This window comes from Folsomia candida, unplaced genomic scaffold (genome assembly GCF_002217175.1).
Source record: "Folsomia candida strain VU population unplaced genomic scaffold, ASM221717v1 Fcan01_Sc005, whole genome shotgun sequence".
Taxonomy (NCBI): Eukaryota; Metazoa; Arthropoda; class Collembola; order Entomobryomorpha; family Isotomidae; genus Folsomia; species Folsomia candida.
The window spans coordinates 2,358,943-2,379,805 of NW_019091197.1; the positions used below are offsets into that span (position 1 = coordinate 2,358,943).

General features: G+C 35.4%; 3 protein-coding genes across 3 annotated transcripts; all 3 read left to right on the forward strand.

Annotated features, from left to right (window-relative positions):
• The first annotated feature begins 1,433 nt into the window (after positions 1-1,433).
• On the forward strand, positions 1,434-4,699 carry LOC110850235 (SEC14-like protein 4). The gene is made up of 9 exons (XM_022097699.2): positions 1,434-1,556; positions 1,632-1,696; positions 1,770-1,845; positions 2,252-2,295; positions 2,362-2,476; positions 3,003-3,209; positions 3,315-3,395; positions 3,841-4,066; positions 4,147-4,699. Exons 3-9 carry the CDS (start codon positions 1,782-1,784, stop codon positions 4,187-4,189), a joined length of 780 nt encoding a protein of 259 aa, XP_021953391.2. The 5' UTR covers positions 1,434-1,556; positions 1,632-1,696; positions 1,770-1,781; the 3' UTR covers positions 4,190-4,699.
• A 734-nt stretch (positions 4,700-5,433) lies between these two features.
• LOC110849651 (SEC14-like protein 2) lies at positions 5,434-8,254 on the forward strand. The gene is made up of 8 exons (XM_035851956.1): positions 5,434-5,659; positions 5,740-5,815; positions 5,901-5,944; positions 6,246-6,360; positions 6,757-6,963; positions 7,188-7,268; positions 7,799-8,021; positions 8,085-8,254. Exons 1-8 carry the CDS (start codon positions 5,516-5,518, stop codon positions 8,122-8,124), a joined length of 930 nt encoding a protein of 309 aa, XP_035707849.1. The 5' UTR covers positions 5,434-5,515; the 3' UTR covers positions 8,125-8,254.
• Positions 8,255-8,669: 415 nt separating this feature from the next.
• On the forward strand, positions 8,670-10,370 carry LOC110850220. Its single transcript, XM_022097687.2, has 3 exons — positions 8,670-9,933; positions 10,016-10,096; positions 10,187-10,370. Exons 1-3 carry the CDS (start codon positions 8,707-8,709, stop codon positions 10,250-10,252), a joined length of 1,374 nt encoding a protein of 457 aa, XP_021953379.2. The 5' UTR covers positions 8,670-8,706; the 3' UTR covers positions 10,253-10,370.
• Positions 10,371-20,863: the final 10,493 nt, after the last annotated feature.

Here is a 20,863-nt window from a genome sequence, read left to right on the forward strand (position 1 = left end):
AAAGTAAATTTAATAAGTAATTTTACAAAAGTCGTAGGTGCATGACCCCGTCTAAATATAATTAATTGTAGAGTTGGGGCATTTTACTGAATGATTTGATGCCTTGACCCCCGTTCTTGAGAAACCACTTTGCAGGGTTGGCCAAGATAATTTAACAAGATACAAGATATCAGATACAAGATACAAGATATATCTTGTATCTTATATCTTGTGTAACGGAGTTTATCTTATCTTTTATCTTGTATCTAAACGTTTCGCAAAAGTATTTTGTATCTTGTATCTTGTATCTGGAGAATTTATTTCAACCATATTTTATTTGAAATACTAGTCAAGATACAAGATACTTTTTTTAGTGAAAAACCCGGAAACTTGCATATTTGGTAGTATTAAAACTTGGAATTATGAAGATTTAAAAACCTCAGTGTACAGCTTTGCCGAGCCGGATGCAAGGTTCTGTTATATAACGTCGTAATATTTATTTATCCACAGTAAATAAACCCTCGCACGTTGGCAAATTTTGTAATTTGCATTATATTCCTAATTTGTACCACAATTAGAGCAATTATTCCAAATTTCAACTGAATATACTGGTAATAATAATTTCAGCTCCATAGAATAATTTTAAAAAATCAGTATGGGTCACCACAGACGAAATCCTCATATTTGTTTATAAATTGTAAACAGAGGGTGAGGACTTGCATTATAAATTACAATGCAAGTTATGAGTCTATACTATCATTATTAACAAGTTACTCGGCTACAATACAAAAAATCAAGTGGTGCTTCGTTATTTCATGTTTTTTGCAAGCTCCGAATAATTTATCTTGTATCTTGAAAAAATTATTTCAAATAAATATCTTGTATCTGGGATCACAGCAGATAAAATCTATCTTGTATCTTGTATCTTGTGTAACTCTAATTATTTGTATTTAGTATCTTGTATCTTAAGGTTTCGTTCAAATATTTTGTATCTTGTATCTTGTATCTTTGAAACAAAGTATCTTGGCCAACCCTGCCAGTTTGAAATATGGGACAGTGAATAACCGTGTTGACATTGTCCCTCTGTCCCTACGCTTCCGCGGCCACTGAAACTAGATATGTACCACAATCATTTATATTTATGGTCTTACACATGTATGCAGTTTTGCAATTACAAGGTGAATTAACAAAAAATAAGCATTACCTACACATATGTACATGTACCTTTGCAATAATGATTGTGTTTTCGCGTGGGAATCTGCCGCCTGGATTTTGTCGTAGCACTTTCGTGTAACAAGATATGTAGCGGCATAAGCTTTGTTGGACTTGGTTACCATGACGATTACCTAACTTATTTGTTACATACATAGGTATGTATAATTCAGCACGGGATTTATTTTCCATAACTCGATATCAAGATTTTGCTTCGTATATTTTGTATCCAGTGTTCAGGTCTCGTAATTTCGCAATTATAAATAATTGTTCCCTCAGTAAAACATGCATATTAACGGTTTTGTCTGTTCAGTTTGATTTAGATCGTGCTTGCAGCACAATTGTGCATGCGAGTGTTATTTCAGGTTTAAATATTTTTTTGAACATGATTTTCAAAAATGAAAGTTATTTTCGCATTTTTGTAATTGGGATTTTGATAGTTGGTACATACGCGGATAATCATGACTTGGTTATTAATGAGAAGCAAAAGGTGGCTTTGGACAGGGTAAATTTATGTATATAACTTTAAATACATAATTTGTAGACTTTATATATTAATGTTTTCGATTTGTTCAAAGTTTCGAGAACTTATGCGGCCGCAATTATCGCTGGATTATATGAAGAAAGATATTTATCTGATTCGCTGGTTGAGGGGTGAGTTGGATTAAATTTATTCAAATGTGTGCAGTTCATCCAACTATTTACATTTTATTCTGTTCAGATTTTGTGCTAAATAGTTTGTATGTATTCAAAGTATTTTTTGAAAGATAATCTGATCGCATTCGGATTACTAGTACAGGTTATTTTTTGGACATTAATTACCAGATTCAAGCTTAAAATCCAATTAGTAAAGTGCTCATTGTTTGTACGTTAAAATTTTGTATGGTAGAAAAGTATCATGAGACCAAATATGTGTCTACATGCATACAAATATTTATATATAAATGAGGGAAATATATTATCTGTAACATTAAAATGATTTAATGTTGCAAATACACGAATAAGTGTAATTCATATAAATATACATATGTAAGTGTACATAAATCTTTTTCCTCATCAGCAACCAGGTTCGACATAAAAGCAGCGGAAAAAATGCTGACGGAGGTAAGTTACATAAGAACAGGAGGAAAATTCATGCAAGGATTTTTTAATGTCTTCTTTTATACGCAGAATTTAGAATGGAGGAAGGAGAACGATATGGAAAATATTCTAAATGAGGATTGGAGTGATTTTGAATCAAATTATCCCATCGAATTGCAAGGCTGTGATAAAGAGGGACGACCTGGTAAAATATTATTTCTGCGAATTAACGTCTAAACATGTATGCAAAATTTACAAACGAAATTGCATGGATTTATAGCTCTAATAAGTAATCTTGGAGTAATCTTACAAGTAATATTATAATCTTATGATTGCAATCTTGGAGATTACTTCGGTATGAGTAACCATTTGCAAGAAATAACGGCGAAAAAGTGGTTTCTTGCATGTATTTTGACCTGCAAGGCTTGTATGACTATTTTCTGGTGTTAGAGTTTTTATATAGTAAATAGGTGACGCATTTTTGTTCCACTTTTTGCAGTTTCGAATTTCTTGCGCTTCTTGCTTTTCAGTACAAGTAATGTAGCAAACCCGCAAGAAATGAAGCACTGGAAGTCGCTTTTGTGCACTTATCTAATTTATTTGCATTGTTCAGATGTATTTATTTTTCACTTTAGACTACACGTCACTACACGTTAGTAGATGCAAAATTTTGCAACGTTTGCATAATGCTTCATAATTTTGTAAAAAAATTGCACTTCTGTCATATCTAGTCTCGAGTGGAAACGCTGATGATTGGGATGTGCGAGGTGTCACCGTTTCAGGGAAATTACACCGCGGAATTCGTTACATTGACCGCGTGATTGAAGAAGCCTCGGCAATTGTGCGGGCAATGCAAGAAAACGGGGACAATGTCACCCGTCTCGTTCAACTTATTGACATGCGTCAATTCAACTTTGTTCAGCATGGTTGTCCAGTTTGTAAGCATTTCAAATTCATACTTTTTTCGGGTTTTATAATTTTCAATATTTTATTTTTGGTTTGTGTAGGCGTTCTATAATTTTCAACATTTTATATTTGTGTAGGCATCACGCTGTACGTTTATGCTATTCAAACGTATCGGGACCACTTCCCCGGTACCGTACACAAGGTTATCATGCTAAATGGTCAGTTATGCCTTTGGTTATTAAAGATTGAAACAATTTATTACAATATATTTGTGACAAATTTGGTAACAAATACAAACACTGTTAGAAATTTGGTACATCACGCGGGTATTGATTTCTCGGTGTTATAAAGTTGCTACGGCTTGATATTAAAGTTATACGGATCCGTAAAAATTTGATACCGCTGTGATACGATTTTAATACTATATGTTTGTATATGAATACTGCCTGGTATTACTTCAACACTAGATTTATAAGAGTCAAACAGAGAATTTACAGTGCAATTTTTTTAATTTGTCCTCGCTCTCTAAGTACTCAATAAGTTAGTAGTTACAATTTTGTTCAAAAAATTCCGGATTAACAATCGATAGCACATTTCCAACCAAGAAAAGTTGCCGAAATTTCCAAACAGATGAAACTAATTAAATTGCTAATTTTTAAATAGTTCCGTCCTATTTCCTCTCCATTTGGCGACTGATACGACACTTGCTACCGGAGGAGGAACGAAACCTGATCGTCCTGCACGGTCGGGATGAGACCACGTGGAAGAAGGCGTTATTAAAGGATATCGATTACACCGAGTTGACCACTGAGTATGGAGGCGTTAATAAGGACGCACCTGTCGAAATAACGGAGGTTGCCCTTCATCGAGCTGGTCTTTCGTGTGAGAGGTAAAATTATTAGATACGTATTTTGATACGTTTGAAGTAAATTTTGTTTTTATATCATTTATTTATTTCCAACATTTTAGATTACGTGCAATGCGGAAGGAGATGTCAAAATATAGATTATGATAATTTACAAACGATGAAGTAGGATTGCTGATTTTTAATCAGCTCCTAATTAGTAATTAGTAATTACATTTGGAGGCGTTCATTAATTTCAACTAATTTGATTTTTCAATTAGGAATTGGAATTTTAATAATTATAATTATAATTATAAATTCGGTCAGATATTTAATACTTCTTTTTAAAAGATAAATGATAACTGTAGTAATTAAGAATTAAACTTGATGTGATTTGTTAGTAATATTTGGGTGGCATTGCAAATAAGTTAAGTATGAATTAAATTAATTTGTCTCATTAATAAATTTAAGTAGACTTATAATAATTATGAAGCTACTTAAAACAATAATTCTGCAGACTCAGTAAATGCATAAAATAAAGAATAATAAGTATGTATGTACATACATAACTAGTAATGAGTCTAAATTCTCGCAAAACTTGTGGGAAAAACATGGTTTGTGTAGGGTACTTTAGTTGACTGATATTTGCAACAATACAGATAAATATTTACAAAGAAATGCTTTAATCTACGACTCAAACTATGTATGAACTACCGGACGCACCAGTAACATAAATTTAGGGGTACATACATATGTATGTACTAAGCTGTGCCAATTGTAAACAATTCTAAACTGCATTTCACAATTGATAAAGGCGAAATTTCTGGCGTCGAAATGCGAAATGCGTTATGCAAAGTGACACCAGACCAAATTACGTACCCATTTTCTTACATATGTAGCATTGAGATTCAATTTGAACGTGGTCCCATCAAAGTGCAACAGAGTTTAAGCATATTGGTATTCCCTTCCTTAGTGCATTTTAACGTAAATCCAAGTTGCATTATACATTCTACCTTATCTTTAGTATTTAAAATGTTAAAAACAACTTTCAAACGCATGGGAATTTCTGGGTACTCGTTCAAGGCAGCCTAATCCAAAGACTTGTCCAGAAGTTGAAAATACTTATTATCTATCTATACGTATGTATGACTGTACATATAAAATTTAAAAAGTTGACTAGTCGAGGTAATAAACATTTGAACTCAAATTATCCCACAGGGTAGTAATTACTCATTTTATAAAATTATCCCACAGGGTAGTAATTACTCATTTTATAGCATTCCAAATAACACAGCTTGATTACTTTTTACCCAGATTTGCATATTGTCATAGCTAAATATGTACCTATATAGCTGTATCTTTGGGTACATCCTCTGATGACCTGGAATTTCCTATACACGAGGTACCGGCTTATTATCCAATTCAGTCTGCTTTTTGGTAACGCTCCGGCAACTTTAAGCTTTAAATTTTCTTCAATAGAAATATTTTATACCCATGTTACGTACCATGGGTATCGACCATTTAACTTGTTGCTGTGTGATTTTAGCGTGCATCCTGATACCGGGTATTTTCTCCGGTACCGTAAAATATGCGGATGATCTAATCATTAGCCAGAAGCAAAAGGAAATTTTGGATAAGGTGTGAAACTTAATTTTTTATGCAAAATTGATCAAATTTGGAGTTTTATCGAGTAATTTAGTGGAATGATTTACCTATAGTTTCGTGAAATTGTACTCTCTCGCCTACCGCATGATTACATGAAAAGGGACATTTACCTGGTCCGTTGGCTTAGAGGTACATATTTTTAAGATATTCATAAGCTTATGAAAAATTATGCTCATTAAAAATTACAACTGTAACACTTTTGGAATTAATTTAGCAAAACGTTTTGACATTGAGGCTTCTGAAACAATGTTCATGCGGGTAAATTTTAATGGTTTTGATACACGCTAAGAAATCCAGTATTAAAATGATACAAAACTGTATTCATATATGACCCTCACAAAGTGGTAGATAGTGACCAGTAATACATATCATGTAGCATTGATTGCTAGGTATTAAAGTTTTACAAGATTGGCAACAAATTCTCAAGGGCCGGTATAATTTGAATACTTACCATGCCGTAGCAACTTTAATACTGAGAAATCTATACATACCTGCTTGAATATACCAGATTTATAACAGTGTGTATAGTTAAATATGTATTTACATCTTTATTTCTTAGAATTTGCGGTGGAGGGAGGAAAATAAAATGGACACCATACTTAACGAAGAATGGAGTGATTTAGAGCTAAATTATCCTATTCTCATGCAAGGTTGTGACAAAATAGGACGACCAGGTAATTATTTAGTTAAATGCATAAGGAGTCGTTAATAAATTATATGTAACGCGAAAATGGGATGGGAGGGTCTTTCGGCGTGGGGGCTAGAAAATCGCAATTTCTATGTTACATAATTTATGAACCACCCCTACGACGTGTGAGAGATTTTCGGGTCGTTTTGACCTTAACTCTGTCACAAATCGTTCACATGTCTCGTTTTTTTATCTCGTTTTTTTAACTTGGAACTCTTAGGATTATTTTTTTAATTTGAATTACTCTCACTCACAGCGATATCCCCACAGCATTGCGGGATAAGAATATGCACCCTATCCCTCAATGCTGTGGGGCTATGTGAAGAATAAACTCTTTCGCTGTGAGTGAGAGTACTTAAAATTTTATTCAAATTTGCTCAAGTTGTTAGCGGGCAAGCGGGTGAGTGGGACGTGCGAGGTGCCATTTTGGCGGGATTGTACGAACGTGGCCTCCGGTATGTGGACCGAATATTAGAAGAATCCGTCGTCATAGTTCGAAAAGCGCAAGAAAGAGGGGAAAATATGACACAATTTGTCGCTGTTATAGATATGAGACACTACAGCTTTGTTCAGCATGGGTGTCCGCTATGTACGAATTTTATAATTACGGTGGGAATTTTCCAGGTAGTCACCTCATTTGGATTTCTATTTACCTATTTCGACCCTTTTGCGAGACGTTTATTAAGGGTGGAAAGCCCATATCCAAAGATATATTTATAAATGTGGTCACGTTTATCCGGAAAAATTCCACAATACAAGATAACATATTTTTTCAGATAAGCATAGTATATAGAGTTTGATCCATATATCCAGGTGTGATAATGTACGCCTACGCAGCTCAATCATACCGAGATCACTACCCGGGTAGTGCACACCGAGTTATTATGATTAACGGTAATTTGAGAAAATTAAATAAACAAGTTAGACTCCGCATCGATATAAAGAGTTCATTTCATAATTAAAGTTACAAAAGATGACGATTTGATTTGGCATAAATTTTAATCTCACTCTATCCTTGTTAAATTCTTTAATGACAACTACTAAAATGACATCAATTTCACGAGTTGTGAAATACACGCAACTTTTCTACTTTAATGCGAAGTAAATTTTTGGTAATACAAAACTATTGAATAAAATTGCTCATTCATTCGCCATTTTTCACAATAAATTTCCTCAAAAATGAATTCGTTAATCGTTCCCAAATCAATAGGCTTGCAGTACCAAAAATTAATTTTTGACTAAAATATGAAAAGTTGGATTGATCTCATAACTCATGAAATTGATGTCGTTTTAAAAATTTGCATTTAAAGATATTAATTGAACAGGGGTAGAGTGAGATTAAAAATCTATGACAGAGTTATTCCCCCTTAAAGAATGGCTATATACTGAATATGAGTCCAATTAATTGTATCCTTTTTACATAGTTCCATCAGCTTTTTTAGCAGCTTGGACTTTGATACGATCCGCCCTTCCGGAGGATGAGAGAAACCTTCTCGTTTTATATGGGCGGGACGAGCATGAATGGAAAACACCGCTATTTAAGGAGATAGATCCTTCCGAGTTGACCATTGACTTTGGTGGCACCAATGAAGAAGCAGTATCTCAGATTTCAGATCATTTCTACCGAGATAACGTGTCATGTGAATGGTAAAAAAGATGAAAGTATGTATGGCGAGAATCCCGTTGAGTTTTTTATGTTTCACTTTGCAGGATGCGACATCAAAGAAATATTGATAAAAACGGGATTTGAGGATTTAGAAAGACTGAATTTGTAGGAACGCATAATATTTTTTACGGGGTGGTGCAAAATTCAACTGAATATAATAATAATAACTGAAAAAAATTAAAATTAAATCCAAGCCAAAATTTTCTCAAATGAACACCTTACATTATATCCGCACTGCATGTGCATATACACCAGGAGTTACACCTCAAAGTTTTTATAAACGAAAAAAACAATTTTTTAATCGAAAAGAAATGTTAATTAATATTAGTTATTTAATACCACCCAGATAATTAATCAGGCCAATCACGATTAGCACGTGTTTTTTTTAAGAATGTAATCTTTCTTGAAATTGTCGTCCAGTAGTTGATGGCATGGGATTAGCTAATTATCACTACTAAAGTAATTGCATATGTATTTATCTACGCAATTATCTACTTAGCTAATTACTCGATACTTCTTTCATCATCTACACAATAGGCTAAACTATCATTGAAAAAATTCATCCAATAAGTAAAATAAATATCATTTTGATGTTAATGGTCTCTCGATAATTAGGGAATGACTCGGAGTTTTCATCGTCAGTCTGAAAATGGTCATTAACCATTCATGTTCAACATGTCGTCCACCAATCAATCGTATACTAATTTTGAAACTGGACATCCGGTTGAAATTCCTTCATCAGAAAAGTCCCCGAACAAAACAGGAAGTCCATTGCCGAATGAATCACTGCTCGCTGCTGTAACCAGGGCATCAATTTGGCCCCTACGGATATCGCAGATCGCAGGATTTTTTCCAATTCCAATTCACCCCCGGAAAAATGGCGCCAATTTGTCAGCAGAACTTGAACTTCCCGCCACATTCTCTCTCCACAAGACCCCTTCCTCATGGTGGACCTTGGTTCTTATTGCGATGGCCTTCTTCCCAATCGCCTCCTTTCAAGCTGATGCTGAGCGATTTGACGATTATTCCGCAGCTTTCAAATCCCTGGGACGCAACACGTTTCGAGCGATTAACGTCTTGTGGTCACTATTTGGCAATGGGTGTCCCTTTTTAGCAAGAGTTGATGTCATCCTTCAACGTAAACGATTTATATCCTTCTGGACAAATTTCCTCGAAATGTTGAGACAATTTGATGTTATATTGAGTGGAAACCAAATACTTTTATCAATAAAATTCGGGTCATCATTAAGGAGAAAGTTCTTTGGGCATGCCTTCCTTAACTTCACCGCTTTCTCAATTGGACTGTATGGAGGTCTCTCGTTTGCGTTTCAGTACGAAGGGAAAGTAATGGGAATTTATGTAATGGGCATTTTACAAGATGGGTTCTTAATGACGCTGGCAGCCATGCAAGTATTTGGGTTCACGCTGATGCTATTTTTCCTCATGGTGTACAATCATTGTTTGGCAGTTATCCTGAACATTTTGGAGGAAAAGGGTGAACAAAATCGGGACAACGGGGTTGAACATGTGATCAAATTGTACAAACTGGTGGATGACCAGGTTCATGAATTTAACGCGATTTTCAACTACAAAATAGTTTTGGAAGTATTGTACAATTTCATGTCCATCTTATTCTATGGATATTTTTTGATATTGTTTTCTAACTTGGGGGAAGGATTGCTCTTTTTGATAAATGTTGTGAATTGTATTCTTCTGTTGACGTGGTTCGCATGGTTTGGCAAGGAGTGTTCTGAACTAGCGCTAAAAAGTAGGGAGATTGGGAGGAAGTTGGCGTATCTCGGGTGTGTAGGAAACGGGGCGATGGAATTTGTTGCAGTGCAAAATGTTGGAGTTCAAGATAAGACAAACGATCGGAAAAGATGGGACTACAAGGTTTCTTTAATTTGTTTATGTATTAATGTTTTTTTGAGTGATTGAAAAATATGTATTTAGTAATTTTTAAACAAATTTATAGACGGCAATTGGGTACATACAAAGTTGTCCATTAACAATCGAGACTTCAATTTTTGACGTCAATCTCAAATTACTGTTGTCGGTAAGAATATATTTACATACATATATTCGACTTCTTTACTGAATCCTTCTCGTGCAAAATTTTAAGATGTTGTTAATGGTTTCTATATAGATTTTCGCAGCAATCTCAACATATCTCGTGATCATTGTACAGTTCCAATCAGTAGATCATTCATAATCCAACTTGAGTAGTTTATTAATTGGAATACTTTCGTAGTTTGAGGAAAATTAAGTATGAATTTTTGGACTTTTAATGATTTCACTGAATAAAGAATTTATTTTTTATTGATGATTGATACGATAGCATTATTACGATATTGTAAAATTAAAAATTAAGAATGTCCATATGAAATTTGAAGTGAACAAACAAACCCCTTCAACAATATCCACGTGTAAGTTTTTTAATAAGAAACTGTTACTTAATATCAACTTATGCCAGATAGATAAGTAATCAGCGAGGCCGATCACGATTGTCCTGTTTATTCTAAATAGGAGTGTACATACGTAAGCTTACTTGAAATGACTGACCATGGTCAGTCATTGATGGCATTGACCAATTATTCTTATTTAAGTGATTGCATATTTATCTAAATATCTAGTTATACACTTAGGTAGCTTTTTACTTGATTTTTACTTTTGTATTTACACAATAGTTACGTTAAGGTACACATCGACATGCGAAAATATAATTGACACACTCACTCAAGCAGTAAAATAAATATGATTTTTATGTTAATGGCCCTCGATTCGATAGTCTGACGATGGTCAGTATCGAATCAACATGACGTCCTTCAATCAATTGCATATTAATTTCGATAATTATTACACTTCGTACCAGATTGAAATTCCTGGTAAGGATTCATCAGAAAAAATCCGCGAACAATCCGGAACTTCGATTCAAAATCAATCATTGCTCGCTGCAGTGACCAAGGAGTCACTTATGCCTCTACGGATATCACAGATTGCGGGATTTTTTCCAATTCCTATTCGCCCTCGGAGAAATGGCGACAATACGTCGGCGTCACTTGAACTTCCCGCCACTTTCTCTCTCGTTGCGACACCTTCTGCATGGTGGACATTTGTTCTAATCGCGATATCATTTTTTCCCATTATCTCCTTTCAAGCAGAAGCTGAGCGATTTGCCGATTATTCCGTAGCTTTCGAGTCCCTGGGTCGCAACACGTTTCGGACGATTAGCGTCTTGTGGACACTGTTAGGAAATGGGTGTCCTTGCTTGGCAAGAGTTGATGTCATTCTTCAACGCAGAAGATTCTTAAGATTCTGGACCAATTTTCTGGAAATGTTGGGACAATTTGATGTCGTATTGACCGGAAATAACGTCCTTTCACCAAAAAAATTTGGGTCATCCTTAACGAAAAAGTTCCTAGTGCATGTCATCCTTAACTTTGCCGCGGTCTCGGTCGGAATGTACGGAGGTCTCGCGTTTTCGTTTCAGTACGAAGGAAGAATTGACATTTACATAATGGGCATTTTACAAGACGGGTTTTTAAAGGTGCTCGGAGTCATGCAAGTATTCGGCTTCACTTTGATGATATTTTTCCTCCTGGTGTACAATCACTGTTTGGCAACTATTTTAAACGAGTTGGACAAGGGAGGACAAAATCGGGACGAGATGGCAGAAAATTTGATCAAATTGTACAAACTAGTGGACGACCAGGTTCATGAATTTAATGGGCTTTGTAACTACACAATGGTGCTGGGAGTCATGTACAATTTCATGTCCGTCTTATTCTACGGATATTTCGTGATGCTATTTTCTGCACTGGGGGAAACATTGTCCCTTTTGATAAATGCTGTGAATTGTCTTTTTCTAATGGCATGGTTCGTATGGTTTGGAAAGGAGTGTTCCGAAGTGGCAGGAAAAAGTAGAGAGATTGCAAGAAAGTTGGCGTTTCTCGGATATGGGGGAAACGATAAAACGCAATTTGTTTCAGTGAAAAGTGTTGAAGCTCAAGGTAGCAGAAATTCTCGGAAAAGATGGGGCTACAAGGTTTGCTGAATTTCCCATATTTTATTATCATTTGTAAGTGACTTAACAAACATTTAGTAATTTTACAAACCCATTGATACATAGACGGCCATTGGGTACATACAAAGCTGTCCGTTAACCATCGAGACATCAATTTTTGACATGAATCTCAAACTTCTGCTGTCGGTAAGAAAATTTGCATTTGTATGTTTGATATCTTGGTTGAATCTGGATATTAAGACGCTGCGAATTCTGTTGTTTTAGATTTTCGCAGCAATATCAACATATCTTGTGGTCATTGTACAGTTTCAATCCGTGGATCATTCATAATCCTGCATGGATAGTTTATTTATTAGAATAATTTCGTGGTGTGAACAATTAAAACAAAATAATAAGTAAAGAGTTCTCTAAATAAAGAATTTAGTTTTTCATTAATACAGCGCTGCTCGCCGTGTTTGGAACGATTTACATAAGTAAGAAGATTACTACCATTAATAACTAGTTATAAAAACTGAATATTTGTCAATTTCACGTGGCTAATTTCAATTTTCTATAGTCCCGCTGGCAGTTGTAATGCAGGAATTGAAGATTAATTCCACCCTCCACTATGCCTCTGATCGCTTGAGGCGGCCAGCTAATGTATTGCGAGAATATTTGAAATTGCACTTGATCAATACACAAATGATGCAAAATGTTGGAATGACATTTGTCTTTATGCACGGCCTCTTTTCGTATCTCGTTTTATTCTGCAACTTTACCCTTTTGGTACACTGGGATACGTTGGATAGAGCGACAATTGTAAGTGATATAATGTAATACATAAATACGTAGATATATGCCGGGTTCGGAAAACTTCGGGTTTTTGGAAGGGTTTTTTTTAGTTTTTTTTAGATTTTAGGGCAGGTTGAATTATGCTATGGCCGAAACCCTAGGCTTTTACGAACCCTGGAAATATTTAGTGAATTGAAATAAACATGCAAAAATTAATTTCTATATTTTTTGCAAATTATGCAGTTCTATTTGCCAGTTGTTTCCATTTGCGTGCAGACGATTTGGTCTCTGATGCTGCAAGCCTCCGGAGCATTTCGATCGTACGCGGTGAAGACGTTGAAATCCTGAGACAGCGTGAAATTCGAGTCCAAAGAGGAGAGAGAATTCTTTAACAAGTTTCGAAAGACGGTGAAACCAATTGCCGTTGGGGTCGAGGGGGTCATGACGTTCAAGCGATTAACGGGAATTTCCTTCCTTCGTGCCCTTATTACAGGGACGATCCGAGCTCGCCTCACGATTGGGGAAGATGTCCTGCTAGAATCGTTTTCTGAAGCAGCTGCCTAATTGAGCGGGTAATTTGAAGCACAAGCATTTTGAAGAACAGAAATTTGAAGTAATATGGATGTGTTATAATATTTAAATTCCAACATAACATAAGATGTACATAGTGGGGTCATAAGTTCTCGTGAATGCATTTCCGGTAATAAATCCCAAAGTATTAGAGCTATCTGTTCGAAATTTTTATGGATTAACAAGGTATTAATATTGTTTAGAAATCATAACTTCTTTGTCAAGATTTCGTCCACGGGCAATTAGACAAGACATAACTCGTGACGGCCACAGGTTGATCGTGGTACGCGCCAATTTTCGTGCCAAAAGTATTTCAGACTTTTCACCGTTGGCAAAAAATTTAATAGAAAAAAAGGCCAGATATTTGTTGTACAGAAGTCTGACATCCGTTTAAGTATGCGGAAGTCAATACGAAGTCATCACCGTGGTGTGCATGGGAGCAAGTTGGCTGGAGAAATGAAATCTCTGTTTTTTACCGCAAAGGGTACAAGTTGAAGCCAAGAATTATTTTCAGAGTGTCCTAAAGCCAAACGTTAATAACCTGAACCCTGGACCCTCCGAAAATCGCCATTGGACCTTTCAACAAGACTCTGTTCCTGCGCAAGGTGCAAAATTGTCCAAAACTGGCTTCAGACGAATTTTCATGACTTTTTTTCATCCGTAGAACGGTGCTCAGTATCTGCAGACCTTAATCCCCTAAATTATGACTGGTGGTCAAAATTATAGGTACAAGTATGCTCTAAATTTCACCCAAGTGTGGAAGGGCTGAGGTCGCACTTACTGAAGATCTGGCGCTTTTCCCAGGAAATCCGTGCGTGCCGCGATCTAGCAGTTTTTGCCACGACATATGTCTTGTGTACAAGCCCGTGGAGGAAATTGTGAAAACGAAGTTATGATTTCTAAACAAGATTAATACCTTGTTCATCCACAAAAATTTCTATCAGATAGCTCTAATACTTTGGGCTTTATCACCGGAAATGCATTCACGGGAACTTATGGTCGGACTATGTATGCATGCATGTACTATTTTGTAAAAGTTCAATCCTGCGTGGATGCAGAGTACATATGCAAATGTCGCATTTCCCAATCTAAATACGTGCACCATTTTAAGTTAATAATAAAAAATAATTTGTTTAATCACAAAGAAATGTTACCTGATGGCAACTAATACAAAATAATTAATAAAATAATCAAAATTTGTTTTTCCCTGACTGATTAATAAGCTGCATACATACATCTTCAAAAATTTATAGAGAATGCATTATTACCACGGCTTCTTCCACAAATTAGATTTTTTCAGTAAAGTCGACCTTTATTGAAATAGCTGTTCAGTAATTGATGGAATTAGCTAATTATTATTATTATTATCCATATAAGTAGGTGTGAACTTAACTATGTACATACTTAGCTAATTATTCGTTTCTTTACTGATCTGCACAATATGCTAAAATACTATTGACAGGATTCACCCATGCATTAAATAAGATTTTTATGCTAATGGTCTCTCGATAATTAGGGAACTACTTCAATTTCTCACGTTAGTGCAACGATGGACATTATCGAGTCGACATGACGTTCTTCAAACTGCTACATACAAATTTGGATAAACATTACATTGCGTACGAGGTTGAAATTCCTGGGAATTCATCAAAAAATGTCCCTGCAATAACAAGAGCTTCGCCGCAAAATCAATCATTGCTCACCGCTGTGACCAAGGGGTCAATCTTGCCCCTGCGGATATCGCAGATCGCGGGATTTTTTCCAATTCCCATTCACCCCCGAAGAAATGGCGCCAACTCGTCAGCAGCACTTGAACTTCCCGCTAATTTTTCCCTCCTCACGACACCTTCAGCGTGGTGGACCTTGGTTCTAATCGGGCTCACATTTTTCCCAATTTTCTCCTTTCAAGCTGAAGCTGAGCGATTTGCCGATTATTCTGTAGCTTTCGAGCTCCTGGGTCGCAACACCTTTAGGACGATTACCATCTTGTGGACAGTGCTAGGCAATGGGTGCCCATTTTTAGCCAGGGTTGATGTCATCCTTCAGCGCAGAAGATTCTTAAGATTCTGGACCAATTTTCAAGAAATGTTGAGACAATTTGATGTTAAATTGGGAGGAATTAACACCCTTTCACCAACAAAATTCGGGTCGTCATTAAAGAAAAAGCTCATTGCGCATGTCCTCCTTAACTTTGCCGCTGTCTCTATCGGAATGTATGGAGGTCTTATGTTTGCGTTTCAGTACGATGGAAGAATTGACATTTACATAATGGGAATTTTACAAGACGGGTTTGGAATGTTGCTTGCAGCCTTGCAAGTATTTGGCTTTACGTTGATGATATTTTTCCTTATGGTGTACAATCATTGCTTGGCTGTTATCCTGAACAATTTGGAGAAAAAGGGTGAACAAAATCGGGACAACGTGATTGAAAATGTGATCAAATTGTACAAACTGGTGGATGACCAGGTTCATGAATTTAATGGGATTTTCAACTACAAAATGGTGCTGGAAGTATTGTACAATTTCATGTCCATCTTGTTCTACGGATATTTCTTGATGCTATTTTCTAAAATGGGGGATGTGTTTCTCCTTTTGATAAATGTTGTGAATTGTCTTTTTCTGCTGATATGGTTCGTATGGTTTGGGAAAGAGTGTTCTGAGGTAGCAGGAAAAAGTAGGGAGATTGGGAGAAAGTTGGCCTATCTCGGGTTTGGAGGAAACGATACGATGCAATTTGTATCAGTGCAGAAAATTGGAGCTCAAGATAACACAAATTATTGGAAAAGATGGGACGACAGGGTATGCTTATTTATTGGGATTTTCGAGTGATTTAAATTATTTAATGAATTTTTATTAATCGTTTGTGCGTATACATAGTTTGCCATTGGGTACATACAAAGTTGTCCGTTAACGATCGAGACATCAATTTTTGACGTGAATCTCAAATTACTGTTGTCGGTAAGAAAATATATTTGACATGTTAGCTGAATCTGTAAATATATTAAGACGTTGGGAATGTTTTTTTTAGATTTTCGCAGCAATCTCAACGTATCTCGTGATCATTGTACAGTTTCAGTCCGTGGATCGATCATAATCATATTTACATACATGAGTATTTAGTTTGCGCATTACTGGGCAGAATTTTGTATACATAGTCAGCATAAAATCTACGTAAACTTACAGACGAATTTTCGTTTGAGTGAAAATCCACCTTTGCAAGAAATTCTTAGATTCCGGCTCGTGTCATCCGTAAACAAGATTTTTTGATGAAATCTGTTATAAGGTTCCTTAACCTATATGAAATTACATGTAAGATGAGTTATCTGTGACCAATTTTTTCCCTCCCGTACCCTTAAAATCAATGGCTGACCGAGCTGCCCTTTGCATATGGGATGTCCTTTGTTTAACATTTCGAGTTGAGCGATGAAACAAGCTTGAATAGATTCTATGAATTTAATTTTCTTAAATTGACACCTCTGTGCATTAACTAAGAATAACTACATTTCAAAATTTTAGTAGAAAGGACTTTTTTAATACAAAATAAATTCCACCTTGAGTATTACTTTTTGATTTTTTTAATTATTTCACTGAATAAATTCAGTTTTTCATTCATACGATACATTATTATGATATGGTGAAATAGTTATTGATTGCCAGATTGAATTTAGGGTGAATTCGGGAAACTATGGGGTACAGCTCACTACGAATCAAACATAAACGACCTCCGACCCCAAATTAAATTTTACTATCTATGCATGTACATATGCATGATGTAAAATAAAACTCGAGCATTTCCCTACAACTAGGTAAGATAAAAATTGAAAAATATCGTAATTATGTAAGTTTCAAGTTCAAAAGTGAGGGCAACCCATTGTGAAAATTTAGCCTGTAAGTATCTGTTAATTCGAAGACATTAGTCAAATGAAAACACATTACCTATTGCATAGTAAGTGCATAGTAAAAGAAGATATTCATCTTCCTATTTATATACATACACATATAAATATATACATTCAGCAATTTGCGACTTCAATCAAACTGTTGCATATAAATATATGATTAAGCAGGAGAATATTTCTAATCGTCCTGGTCAATACCAATGGTATGATTATACGATTGTGTGTATTGTTAAACTAGTTTCTACCGTTAATTTATGGTCAAATAAAAGTTTAGGACATTGATAGCTTCGGATCAAACTCACGGTTGGAAATATGTACATACGTAGAGGCAATACGTATGTAATAACAATAACCTATTTACTTAGTACAGAGCATATGTACATATTTACATATCTACATTGTCATCTTTAGCTAGTCTAGTTTGCTGTCAATATGTATAATTTACCCCAGTTAAACACATAACAAGCTTTCGCAGAATTTGGCTTTAAATACAGATAATTTTGGGTCAAAACTCTTCCCATAATGTATCTACATATGTACATAACTTACAAATTATAAGGGAACTACATAGTTATCTACATAGTTTTGCAACTGAAGATATCCACCATTGAAACATGACACTGGAAAATTAGGATGACCTGACATATATATCAAAGTCAAGTAAAAGTTGTGTTTTGTCCGCAATGAATAGTCGTTTTCGTCATTGTTTGTCTCCCGTAATCCGAGAGCTTCAAAAATGTATTCTGACTTTATGTACAAACTGTTACGCATTATGGCAAACTCGACGGCATTCGTGGGGGTCTTTAGTGCCCATTATGACGAAAAAACTAAATTAATCCACACATCAAAAAAGTTACGAAAAAAGGTTGGAATTTGTATTTCGATATATTCCGTTTTTGTCATCCTCATCGTGCTGAAGACGGTTAAACTCTGGATGTATGAAGGATTAGAAAGAAACACCCACTTTCCAATTGCCTACTTGGTCAGTTGCTTAACTTTCCTGATCGCCTGGAACTTGATCAATTTGTTCGTTCGCCAACCTGACTTGTTTGGCGTGGTTAATAAGATGTTTTACTACTGCCCGAAATTCATAGGTAATAATTTTGGTAGATTTCAAGATTTCATACGCTAAAAAAATAAGGCATTTGAGTGTTTTATGACTATTTTTTTAAACAAGGAACGTTCCTAAAAAATCCCATATTTTTGCATTGCGTATTTCATGAACGTTCCCAAAGTTCAAAAAATACTTTTGATATGCATAGATCAGCAAATATATTTTTTTAAAGTCCCCATTTCTGGTAAAATTTTCTTAAAGGTTATTTGGCTTTTGGAAAATAATATAAACCAATATGCCAGAAAACCTGTGACATATTTTCAGACGATTAATATTTTATGAATAGTGCTTATTTAAATGTTTCATAATTCAAATGTATTCTATTTATCTTGCAGAAAATTGGGTTCCCAAATCTGCAAGATGCAAAATGAGAAAATATTCTAGAATAATGGATGCTCTGGCATTGCTGGAAATCTGGTCTGGTTTCACATTTCATCATTTATCTACCCCAGTATTTTAATGCTGTCCCCAGGCCATGAAATCCATCCGCGACAAGTGCTGCCAAAATTGTTCGGGTTAAATGAGAATATTTTTTGCATTGGGGCCTACATGATTTTTATGACGTGGCTGACATTCGTGGGGAATCTTGCTCTAATGCTTCTCGCCGTGTTTGGAACGATTTACATAAGTAAGAAGAGTAACAACATCTCGTTTTAAAAACTAAATAAATATTTGTCCATTTCGCGTAATTTATTTATTTCGATAGTTCCGCTGGCAGTTGTAATGCAGGAATTGAAGATTAATTCCACCCTCCACTATGCCTCTGATCGTTTAAGGCGGCCAGCTAATGTATTGCGGGAATATTTGAAACTACACTTAATCAATACACAAATGATGCAAAATGTTGGATTAACATTTGTCTTTATGCACGGTCTTTTTTCGCATCTCGTTTTATTCTGCAATTTTACACTGTTAGTACACTGGGATACGCTGGATAGAGTAACAATGGTAAGGGAAATAATAAGTTCATTACGACTGCATATTAAATTAGTAACTTACTAAAAATTTAAGGACGCAGTTAAACTTTAACTGCGTCCTTAAATTTTTGCTGTGATAATTCACAATTAACATGTTTTTTGCTTTGTTTGGACCGCATTACTATGGTGTCGTTGCACTTCGGGAACAACCACTTTTAAAAATTGTTACATATCTTGTAAAACTTATATAACTTGGATATTTTTTTTGCAGTACGGTTTGCCCGTTGTTTCCATTTGTGTGCAGACGATTTGGTCCCTAATGCTGCAAGCCTCCGGAGCATTTCGTTCGTACACGGTGAAGACGTTGAAATCGTGGGACAGCGTGAAATTCGAGTCCAAAGAGGAGAGAGAATTCTTTAACAAGTTTCGAAAGACGGTGAAACCAATTGCCGTTGGGGTCGAGGGGGTCATGACGTTCAAGCGTTTGACAGGAATTTCCTTCCTTCGTGCCCTTATCACAGGGACGATCCGAGCTCGCCTCACGATTGGGGAAGGTGTCCTGCTAGAATCGTTTTCTGAAGCAGCTGGCTAATTGAACGGGTAATTTGAAGGATTTAAACGATATGAATGTAATAGTATTACAATACCGAAGAGCAAACATCAGATGTATGTACCCGTATGTATGCGTGCACGATACATTATAATAGAGATGAGTGTCTTCAATCTTCTCGTGACATGTCACCAATCATATGTAAATATCTATTTATTAAAATGGTAGTTACTTGAAAAAATGCGTAAACGTGAAACACTAATATTTCGAGATAAGTATTAAAACTTCTATTGAAACTGTCGCATTTATCTATGTGCATACATTGCTTGAGTAAATAATAAATAGAAATATGGAATTTGTTTAACCATGATTAACTAAATATGTACAAGAAAATTCATTAATTTGAGAAAGCTATAAGTACGTATGTTGTGTTCATGGTGCAGGAGGAAGAATTCAGGAATTTTAATAAAACTCGATCAAAAATTTAATATTGCGTTATATTGGAAAATATGTAAATGTCATACATATTATGTATCCAAATTTTCGGTAAGAAAATGTTCAAATTTAACATTTGCGTGGCATAGGAGAAATCTTTGAAAATTCCGACAGATTCTAGCCCACGGAGAGAAAATGATGAAAATTAATGACCCTCCATAAACGACAATTGTCTTCCTTCCGCATCATGACCACGATTATTCAAAACAGCTTTCGTCTTCCTCCCGAATTAAACCATTCCTCATAAAACGACAATTGCCTTCGCCACGAATGAAAGGATAAATAAAAAAGAAATACCTAATGTCAACTAATCCCAAATAATTAATGATATAACCGCATTTGCTTTTCCTTCATGGAGTATGGAGTACTAATCTATTCACAAATGTATGGACAATGTGTAGCACGGCTACTTTCCCCACATTATATTTATTCAGGAATGTCAACTTTCTTGAACTGACTGTTCAGTAATTCATTACATTAGCT